The following is an 11,365-nucleotide window of genomic DNA, read 5'->3' as shown; positions in this document are numbered from 1 at the left end:
CGTTCTTACGGGTTTTCTTTACATCAGTTTTAAGAAAGGCAGACATTGGTCTTCTACTGGATGCAAATTTAATTGCTGATTATCACAGCCCATTTTGATAAGTAGGTTTACATTTGTAATCTTATTTCTGAGAAATAAGATTATTTCAACTGTCTCACGTGACATGAAGTAATCAGTTTCACGGCTGTGACGTGAGTAAGGCCCTCTTACAAACGTAACTGAGGCCCCGACAAGAAGTGGTGTGACTCACCTTGATGTCCTTAGTAAGTGGCAGACCTAGGACTTCTAACCCCAAAGTCAGTGTTCATCTCACTCTACCTTGAAAAAATGTTTTGTTTGCTCTTTGTAGGTAGACACTTGATGGGTCAGAGACACCAAAAGTGCGCATCCATCCCACCGTCAGATCGTTCCAACAAACCCTCAAGGTGAAACTGGCAGACGCACTTTGGGAGACTTATGATGCTTTCCCATATTTGGCAGGGTAAATTGACCTTTGTATAACCACGTATTAGAGTGTCCTGTGTCCCTGAAACAGATTTTTATAATGCACCCCTCTGTGGGAGAAGCTGGAATTCTAAAGACCTAGCTATCTCAAGTGAACATCTCAGAACATTTGGGGAAGCAGAGTCATAAATGAAAGGTTGCAGAATTTGGTCTTTGAGTTAGAAGAGTTGAGGCTGGTACGCTGTTTTTTGTATTACTGCCTCATTTGTAATTATTTCTTTAAATTCATTACAGTTAAGGTGGCATATGTGGCTTAAGGTCATTCTCTCTCAGGAAAATTCTCAGAGTCCTGCCTAGGTTCTCATAAAAAGGACAGAGAAGGGATTTAAGAGGCTGCCAGCAATGTGAAACAGCAGCGAAGGAAAATTTTAAGAGAATGTCCCAAACCTTCCCTCCTTGCCAGGGCTAACATCAGTTTATATCATATTCCCTTGCCAAAGCTTACACTGGATGAGGAAGACGATCAGAAGTAGTATATCGTGAAATAATGAAGTGCAGTGGGCCAAGAGCCGCTCAAACCAGAGCATCTCAAGAGATTCTGAGATTAAACAGGAAAGACAAGAGATGGCCCCCAAATGGAATAGATGGGCCAACACTTCTATAACTTCATCAGTGACAACTGAACCATCATGCTTCGAGCCCCAAGTGGCGAAATGGTGAAGTAGAAATAGTACTACATGGGACAGAGTGAGCAGCTAAAATGTGTGCATAAGTACATACAGAAGAGGAAATCTATGATAGCATAGCAGGCAGTTTTAGAAGCATTTAGGGGTCAATTGTCAGGACACAAATAAGGAAAAGTACCAAACAAATGCAGAGTTCTGGATGGTATTACTCTATCCTAAGCGGCCTAAGTCATTTTCCTAAAGCAAGGTCTGATCTGGCTGTGGCATTAGCCTGCTCAGTAAACTAATGGCCCCCTGTCCCTTCCAGGATCAAATATGAAATCTGCATTCAAATCCTTTTGCAGCCTGCCCCCATCCCACCTTTCCAGCCTTTGTACCGTTTATGTACTTCTACGTGCTCCATAATGCCAGTGACGCTAACCTCCTTGCCGTTGGAGGGTATTCCCATCTCTCACCTCACGACATTTTCTCTGGCTGTCCTCCATGTCTGGGACACTGACCCTCCTCCACTCCCACCACTGACCTCCCTGCTTCTCTCAAGTCCAAGTGGAAATCCTACCTTCTACAGGAAGCCTTCCTCAACCCTTAATTGCTGTTTTCTCTCTCTCTCTCTCTCTCTCTCTCTCTCTCACTGTCTCTCTCTCTCTTAAGTATTTCCTAATTATCCTGTCTATAGCCTGTTTGTACATAGCTGTTTGCATGGTGCCTCTGTTTGACTTGAAGCTCCTTTGAGAAGGGGTGACAGAAGGCATATCTGACTGATGGGAGATGAGGGAGAGGAGACAAAAGAGAACTCATGGCGAATGGCCTCAATTTTTTTTCCTGTAATACATGAAGAGAAGTCTCCGCTGAGAGGGTGGGGGGAAAGGGAGCCATGGGAGGTTTAAGGAGAGATGAGAGGGTCTGGAAGAACCTGGTGGAGAGTGGGGCAGAGCTGATAAGGGAGGTAAGTAGGATTGCCTCACAGCAGTGAGGGCCCAGTGGCCATCAATTTGTAGAGACCCTGTGAGAATGGTTGCATAATTTCTCCACCTTCATGCAGCAGCCCCTTTACCAGGAGTAGAGGACAAGCGGTGGGAGTGTCCAAGGCTGAGGCTGGGCTGGGCATAATAGGTGATGTGATTAGAGAGCAAGCACTGGAGAGGAGGAACCAGCCTGATGTCATGCAAGTCTAAGGGGCAGAATTGGAATCAGAATCAGGTCATTGTCTTTCCAGTATTACCCATTTAAAAACTGGCCCCTGAAATGCTTCTTGGTGACCCACTTTTGCACAGCAAGCTAATGACATTGTATTAGATGAGTCTGTCCTGAGAAAGGTCCTGGCTCTGCAGCTCTGCAGAGGGTTATTTCCTATCAATCTCAGTTGAATGAAGTGGCCTGAAGTCCCTTCTGCCTCTCCTGTTTCATAGATTCAGCGCTGGAATCTGAATGTCACGTAGCCCACCCCTGAAAAAAACCGGTGAAGCAACTGGCTTGTGCTCTCCAGGTAGTGAGTAGCACGCACAAGGTTTGAACCCAGCACCTTTGGCTCCAGAGCCAGAGTTCTTTCCCCAGCATCCTCATGAAGATCTGATGAGAATGTGTCTGAAGTACCTAGCATAGCTTGTGATTTTTGTTTTGGATTGCTGTAACAATGCTAAATAATGTAACTGGTTTCTCATTCCCAGGTTTCCTCCAAGATGGCATCAAAGGGAGAATTTGATCTCCATTTACTGGTCAAAAAAAAAAAAGCAGCATAAAAGTGCACAATAAAAGATGAATTCGAGAAATGAACGTGTCATCCCCCTTAAGTCAGAGGTTAACTGGTTGCTTTCCATTCCCCCCCCAGCTCTCTGGTGTTGTGGGGTCTGGCATGAAGAGGCCCGCCTTCTCATTCAACAGGACGGGCTTCTTTGTGAAGAGTCGAGCTCAGCCCTATAATCCTGATCAGACCCGGAAGGGGCGTCGGAAGGTGCCTAGTTAACTTGGCTTGGCCGAAGAGGAAAGAGACCCAAATGAAATGATTTGCCCTGGGTTGCACAGGAAATAACATCCAGATTTGAGATTTTAACTTCAAATCCAATGTTCCCTGCACTGCCTTTGGTGAACAAACAGGTGACCCCACTTAGGGTTTTCTTGGCAGAGATACTGGAATAGTTTGCCATTCCCTTCTCTAGCTCATTTTACAGATGAGGAAACTGAGGCAAACAGGGTGAAGTGACTCACCCAGGGTCACACAGCTAGTGAGTGTCTGAGGCTGGATTTGAACTCGGGTCTTCCTGGCTCCCGGGCCAGGGCTCTAGCCACTGCACCCCTGAGAACCGGAGATCTTTAGTCATCGATTTCCATGTCCAGGACACAGCAGAAGTGGGATTCCACCGAAGGCCCTGGGCCTTCAGTTCTTTGTCCCTTCCTCCTCCACTGAGACATCTGGCTCTCTCCAGCGGCGGGCTGATGAAGATAAATGGCTTAACAGATGTCCCCTCCCACCTCACCCCTGAGCTGCTGGTTAACAGAACCCAGACAAGATGAAAACCACAAGCCTGGGTGCCTGCCTGGTGACGTTGACTGAAGGCTTGGCAATTCCCCGTTTCTTTCTCCTGCCCATGGGCAAAACCCAAGGCAGTTTCTATCGACATAATCTCTGGCAGACAGTCGGGGTGCTGCCTGCCCTTGCCTTAAAAGTGCCCCTGAGAGAATGTGAAGGGTTGTGCCCACAGTGGCCTGGGCACCACTGCCCAGCTCTCTTCCTGGGCTCTTGGCTTTCACTCACGTTTTGGGGAATTGGGTTTAAAAAGTGGCTCCAGCCCTTTCCTTGGTCAGCAGATGCTCCAAGCCCAGTTGTGGAAAGATCCTGGTTCCAGTTCTATCTCCCAGGAGACTCCTTGGAAACCAGCCCCCAGGATGAATTTTCCCTGCTCCAGTCCATCAGCTGTGCCCGAGTCTGCTTATAAATCAGCACATACCATGTAAGCGGGACAGAAGGCAGCGGAAGCTACCCCAGCCACCATCCAGGGAGAGTTTCCATGGCCAGTGAATTTCAGCCTCCTATGTCCTGTGGTCAGCCACCTGGCCAGGAGAGTGAGCAGGGAAGGGTGGTTCTGGTTTTCCACAAGCATAGAAGGCTCACACTGACAAGTTACACAGTCAAACTACTGTGGTTAAAACTCAGTGCAAACCAATGGGGCAGCACTGGACAGAGGCAAGACCCAAGAACTCACTGCTGCCACTCATTCCAGGCTCTTTTCATCCAAATGAAGGGGAGGTGGGCAGCTTTAAAAATGGCTGTTTGTATAAAGAACAGAGCTGGGGCTGCTTCAAAGCTTGTGAAGGGTCCTGGGACTTTGTCACTTAGGTAACGTATATGGAACCATCTCAACCATGATTTTCCTTGTTACAACTCCTTTGTACTTTGCTTTAAGCCTGACAGGGCAGTTAGATGGTGCTACAGTGGATGAAGCACTAGGCCTAGAGTCAAGAAGACCTGAGTTCAAATCTGGCCTCATACATTTACTAGCTGTGTGACCCTGGGCAAGTCACTGGACCCCGTTTGCCTCAGTTTCCTCATCTGTAAAGTGAGCTGAAGAAGGAAATGGCAAACCACTCCAGTATCTTTGCCAAGAAAATCCCAAATGAGGTCATGGAGAATCAGACATGACTGAAAAATGAATGCACAACAACAGCAAAATTAAGTCTGACAACCACAAGTTTGATATCAGGATAAATTTCCTAATTAGGAGCCCTTCAAAAGTGGAAGGCTGCCTCTGAAGGTGGTGGGTCTCTTTCTGCCCTCCCCATCATGAGAGGCCTCTAAGGAAATGTTGGGGTGTTGTAAGAAGGAATTAATTTCTCGGTGTGGGCTTGGCTTGGCTGCTGACTGGACACTATTATCCCATATTCCAGAGGAGGAAACTGAGGCCCAGTGTAGGTGACAATCATGAGCTCCCACTTCATAGGCCAGGCACTGCTTCGGAAGGTCACTCTGGGAGATGCCCAAGCGTGGGTTCCTAGGATCAAAAATTTAGAGCTGGGAGGGGCCCCTCATTGTCTGGAGGAGAAAGGGCAGGCTTGCCCAGTACCACAGGGTATGAAGGCAAGAAGCTGGAATTTGAACCACATTCCTCCAAGACTCTGGCTCCTCCCACCAGGTCACCCTCCCGTGGGTGTCACTCGGGAAAAGCGTGGATAATTCTGTGGCCCTGGGGTGGGGGGCAGAAGGAGGGGATGGAGGAAGGGAGGACCGGGGAAGCCTTGGCTGGACGGCCTTCCAGTGGGTCCACACTGCAAGCTGATTTGTTGTTTGAGGTTTCTCTAGGCTGAGTCCCAACACCCACGCTGGTTCTGTTTTATTTTGTTTTGTTTTTCACTAGAATTACTGAATTAATCCCCCAAATGACGGGATTGCCGCTGAGGTGTAACCCCCTACCTGCACCCATCACCTCCTCAGCCACTCTCCGGCATTATTCTCACTCACTCTCATTATTGCTAAGAATTTTTTTTTTAAGTATCAGGAAAATTATACTTGTAGAGCCAGTTTAAAGCGCAGTTCAAGGGTCGTTTCAGTCATACCAGGAGCAGACTTGCCTGGTTAGACTTTATCGATGGCACAAGCTGCCAGCCCTCCTTGTGGGCGCTGCCGGCGGCTCCTCTCACTGACCAAGGTTGCAGAGGTTCTGAAGGAGCAGACGTTCTGCCGGGATAGGCGGCAGACACGAGAGCTGATACCTGTGAAGGAGGCAGGCGGGCTGGCCTGATAAATATTTCTGAAGAGAAAAGCCTGGTCAGTCTCTTTGTCAACAGCCCATAGTAAGAGGCCGCCTCCTCAAAGTCCAGACAAGCAAAAGCAGCAATAGAGGGGGATGGGCAGCCGAAGCGTCTTCTGATGCCTCAAGTCAGGGTCTGTCGGTGGCGTGTGTCAGGAGTGGCGTGAGGGAGAGCCACCCATGACTCCTCTCGGGGCCAGGCTGAGAACTGGCACAAGGTCGCCGAAATGGCCTGCCAGACACAGCTCTAGAACGTTCCCCTTTCAAAGGAACAGAAAGCTTATACCCCTTGGAATGAAGGTTTCACACGCATCTCAACTCCATAGTCTCCTTTTATTAATGTATCTAGTGATGATAAACTGCGTTGAGTAGTTATGCAAAATACTTGAGTGTGAAACCCAACAACAACAAAAGGTCATGGGGAAAAAGCGGTCATCCTCTTTCACAAGGACCATATTCTTCCAAAAACTGCCACTGAGTGACCGCACCACTGAATCTTGTCAGAGCAAACAGGCGCCATTGTGACCTTTGCAATATGGCCTTCCCAACCCATCACACCCACCACGTGGGACCCGCCCAGAACAGACAGCAAGTGCTAAGTGGGTGAAATCTCAATTATAGCCATAATCCTTTGTAGAAAAAACCAAAACCCTTTACACCAAAATAAAAATGAAGATGTAACATCTGCTGAGAAAAGATTTCACAGAGGAAACCCTCGTACATCAGATCAAAATCATTACTGTTTCTCAAAAGGAACATGAGAAAGAAAATGTTCCCACCCCTCCTCCCAGAAGTCCCCCTCCAAACCTCGAGGCAAGGCTGCACAGTGGGCTCTGCTAAGAGAGGGGTTCTGATGCCTTTTCTAAACTCTCCCTGCTTGAATAAAGCATCAGGCTCTCACTGGGCAGGAATGAAGCCAGAAGGGGCCCTGCGGTGAGCTCACTTTCCCCAGACCTTGCCTGGTTTTCTATGGATGGCTTTGTGTCTTTGCCGAAGCAAACACGGGCGAGAGCTCCAGGTCATCATCATTTCCTTGCTAATTGGACTCCAGGCCTATTAACAGACTGCCTACACGAAATTTCCAGGGTAAGTGCAATAAAAACTGTCATTGTAAAATGCTAACACATATAAAATTCATGGGCTCACCTCTCAAAATAGAATGCGCTAATTAATATTCTGGCTATAGTTAGTGCATACCAAGGCACAAGGGTTTCTCGGTGGGGCAGAATGCTTCCGAGTTACTTCATACAAATGCCATTTCAGTTTATTTTGAACCCAACCTCAGACCAGAAATAGAGTTTTCTGTGGGCCTCTGCATAACCCCATTATGCAACATGCAGCACGAGGATGGACTTTGCCTCACCACCACCATTTTGCTAAGACAGAAGAGGACGTCAATGCCCCTATGGGGTTATTCCTTTCTTGGCCCACAAGAGAGTCTGGGGGAAGTGCAACCTCTTGGCTGGGTTCAGTACCACCTGGAGAGACAGGTTAGAGACAAATTCAGAAAGAGGTTTAGTTGGTGGATTTCATTTAGCCTCCTGAAGGTTGTGACATCATGGTGCTGTTTTTTAGTGATTCTAGGAAGACTAAAAATGGGGAGATTAATTCTCAAGCCAATGTGACGAACGATACATCACAATGGCTCCCGTCCTCAGTTGACTTTGTCCACAGTTTAGGTTCGGATCTCCTCATTTAGACATGCCCTTTGGAGCATGGGAGGAGACAGTTGTTGGGGGAGATTCTATTTCACCGGACTCTCCAATGTCAGAACCATTTCCTGTTGGCTGAGGATGCCCCTGGGTGGGTCTGAGCCGTTCCTTCTATCTTCTCACCCAGCACAGCTGTGAGACTGGAAAGGCCTGGAAAGGGGCCCGAGAGTCAGATTCCCTCAGTTTTCAGATGAACAGCCAGAGCCCCAGAAACCTGCTCAGGGTTACCCTGGTAACAAGAGGCTGAGCTGGGAGAGGAGGAGCCCAGGCCCTCAGACTTCGTGGTAACATCCTGCTTCCCTTCCAGTGATGGCCTGGCATAAAAGTGTTTTGAATTTGAAAATCAGCTGGCCAAATTAGCTAGTTAGATGACAAATTGTGCTATCTGAACCCCTGGTGGTGAAGTCCCCTCCATGGTGAATTCTGTCCTCCAAGATTCACAAGGAAGGGAGGAGAGCTTTCTTTCCCCTCAGCTCATAACCTACCACTGACCTCTTAGCATTCAGCAGGGATTTGTGTTAGTTGAAACATTCTTTACATTTTACAAAAACTTCTGCAGTTCTGTTATGTTTCAAGCAGTGACACAGAGAAGGAACCATCTCTGTTCTTCTGTCTGAGTAGGTCTACCCAAGGAGTAAATGGAATTAACGGGCCAATCGTGGGACGTCCTTCCCTGTAGAAGCGTCTCCTCTGGTGATCACAGCATTGTGACCTCACGCTGAAACACAAGACAGAAAGCCATGTGGGTGAGTCACCTAGAACAAGCTTACCAATGCAGTCTGAGCCTTCTACCAGGCTCTCATGGATGCTGGCAAGGGCACAGAATTCTGGGATCTAGAATTGGAAGGAGCATTGGGACCAGAAGTGGTGCAGCCATGTGGTGTTGCAGTGGATAGAGTACAGGGCCGGGGGTCAGAAAGACGATCTTCTGAGTTCACATCTGGCCTCAGACACTTTACTAGCTGTGTGAACCTGGGCAAGTCACGTAACCCCGTTTGCCTCAGTTTCCTCATCTGTCGAATGAGCTGGAGAAGGAAATGGCAAACCACTCCAGTATCTTTGTCCAGAAAACCCCAAATGGGGTCACAAACAGTCAGATACAACTGAAAAACGACTGAATAACAAAGTCCAAATCTCCCATTTTACAGGTAAGGAAATAGAGGCTTTATGGACTGACCATAGACCTTATAGAACCAATGGCCTAGAGGGAATCAATCCAGTTGGGACATAGGATTGTTTTCCAGGGCCAATGGGTAAAGAAATCACTTGCTTCCATGTCCAAAGGTAAAAGAGCAGAACCTAACGCTGTATGCAGCAACATTATATGCAGACAGGGATGCCTGTCTTCCCTCTACCTCCCTAGCCTCACCTTAAGAGGGTACCAGCTAGAGGAGTGAATCCAGCAAAGAACAGAAAGGTCTGAACGTTCTCTTTCAGCTATCACAGCTGCTGGTCCAGCTTGTCCGATACTGATCCCACCCTGATCATCTGTGGCCACAGGGCAGAACGTCCCAAGGAAACCAGCTCCAAAATTGCTCCTTCAGTAGCCATGTACAAGCATGCATCCATATATTCACGTGTATATCATGTTCACTTACAGAATCTCCTTGTTTACAATTCCAATAAGACACTCCAAAAAGGGAATAAAGAAAAAGGCATGTCGATGCCCTTAGGTCAAGTCCCCTGATTTTATTTAGACTTTAGCCCTAAGGATTTTAGGGGATGGAAGGGAATAGAAAGGTATAGAGCATCTATTCTACCGGACACTCTGCTAAGCACTTCTACAAATATTATCATCTCCTTAGATCTTGATTTGGGGGATATGGCATGACATCTTCCATTTGGATGTTCAGAAAGTGTTTAATATGCTGTACGTGTCACAAAGCAGTAGATTTTTTTGAAACTGCCGCCGTCGATAGGAGCCAGCTTATTCTGATGAAAGCCAACCTTAAACGGACATCTGCTGACCAAGACGAGGGAGCTGAAGGCTGTGTGCTAGCAGAGAAGTAATGAGAGACACAAGAATGGGATTGTTTTGTGTTGTGATACAGTAGGGCACACAGTAATAGGACACATGCAGGCATCAGGCAAATGTGGAGGGATGGTGATTGCCTCATCTCTGCAGTCTTCTGTAGACTGACTCCCTATCAAACGTCAGGAAGTGTTTCAGAATGGGATGCAGCTTCAGACACGTTCCTTTGCTTATCAGGTTCTGGGAGAGTTGTTTGTTTGTTTGTTTGTTTGTTTGTTTTTACAAAAACTCACCTCGTGTGAAGAGTCTCTAGGTCTCATTTTCTATGGTCAGCCCAGGATTGCTCACACCTTGAAGGACAAAAGATACAATAGTACATTGGAAACCTTATCTTCCATGGGAGCAAGAACGTTGTCCCAGCCACCTATCGTCCCCCACAGCCCTCTCCTAATGTCCTCCTCAGGGGCTTCCTCTGGTGCCATGACCCTGGGCCTTTGGAGGCTACGCTGGTGAGCCCTTGCCCGTGCCCAGATGCCTGCTGCCTGGGAACCGGACTACTGATGTTCTGAGGAGCTGGCTCACCACCAGGCTGGCTGCAGTGGGGTTGGCTACAAGGCTCCATGGCCTTCTATTAAAATCACAGAAGTATTTCCCCCAAACAGCTTGCACAGTGTTTCAAATGCACATGGTCAATGCTCATGATATATATTTGGGATTATAATACAGAGAACACACAAAAATCCCATTAAAAGACTCTCCTTCCATTTAGCCTCTGCCTCTGATTGGATGACTCCTCCCAGAACCTTCATTTACGTTGCTCTCCAGGTTGCACTCCTGGACTCCCTAACCACATCCTGCCCCAAAAGCCTTTTGTGTGTTGTCCTCCCCACCTTAGAACGTAAGCTCCATGAGGGTAGGGGCTTTTTTCTGCTTGTATTTGTGCTCCCAGTGCCTCCTCAATCTGAAGTGACTGAATTTTGTTTCCTGTTCTGTTGTATGAAAGACAGTGAACCCCAACTTCCTCCCTCCCTTTCCGAGTATCCAGAACAAACAAATCCGTGTCACACAGGAGACCCTGAAAGGGCAGGCTGCCTGCTTCCAGGGGCGTGGCCTTGTTCTCCTTCACCCCAAGCCTTTTCACTTCCAGCTCACCTCACCTTACAACCCTCTCCTTCGCAACCAGCTTTCTGGCTGCCTTGTTGTGTTTGGTTGGCTTTTAAATTAAAGGAAAACTTTTTCAGTGAACAAAAATCTCGCTTCTTTCCCTCCCACTTGAATGAAAGAAAAATAAAACTAAAACTCTAGTAATGAAGCTGCACAGTGGAGGAAAACAAATTCCAACATCAGCCATGTCCAAACACACACACATGCAGACATACATGCATATGTGCAAACACATACGTGTACATCTAAACGCATATGCATGTATGTGTATGTGCATGTGTCTAATTCAGTGTATTTTGTCCATTGCCTCTCTGTCCTCTGGAGACACGAATGGTCATCACGCTGATCAGAGCTCTCAGTCTTTACAACGCTTCACAGTCACCTGGCTGTAGGCACTGAGTGTCCAGAATAAGGAATCTAACTGTAATGGGAGGACCGGCCAAAGAGGGCCCAGTCCTTAGAGCACCTGCCAACATGCTCTTCCTGGTGCTTCCACAGAGCATGGGCTGTTGTTCCTTGCCTACTTTCAAGCCATCACGTGGAGGCTGGTGAGCCTACTTTTCGGCTATGAGGAAATGAAGGCCTTGGGGGTGCAAAGGGGTCTTCTGGATGGCTGAGGAGCCAAAGGACTGATGGCTCAGGAAG

The 11,365-nt window shown here is 47.6% G+C and overlaps 1 protein-coding gene across 2 annotated transcripts in view; it reads right to left on the bottom strand.

Moving 5' to 3' along the window:
• Positions 1–6,186: 6,186 nt before the first annotated feature.
• Positions 6,187–11,365, bottom strand: part of ZDHHC2 (zinc finger DHHC-type containing 2) — a 46,707-nt gene continuing 41,528 nt past the window's right edge. For both annotated transcript variants that reach the window (XM_027853604.1, XM_027853605.1), the window contains 2 exons: positions 9,850–9,906; positions 6,187–8,302 (listed from right to left, as the gene is read on the bottom strand). In XM_027853604.1, coding sequence (XP_027709405.1) covers positions 9,866–9,906 — 41 coding nt within the window. In that variant the 3' untranslated portion in view covers positions 6,187–8,302; positions 9,850–9,865. The remainder of the gene's footprint in view (positions 8,303–9,849; positions 9,907–11,365) is intronic.

Source organism: Vombatus ursinus, unplaced genomic scaffold (genome assembly GCF_900497805.2).
Source record: "Vombatus ursinus unplaced genomic scaffold, bare-nosed wombat genome assembly UNPS02010193.1, whole genome shotgun sequence".
Classification (NCBI taxonomy): Eukaryota; Metazoa; Chordata; class Mammalia; order Diprotodontia; family Vombatidae; genus Vombatus; species Vombatus ursinus.
This window is presented reverse-complemented; position numbering and strand designations above follow the sequence as displayed.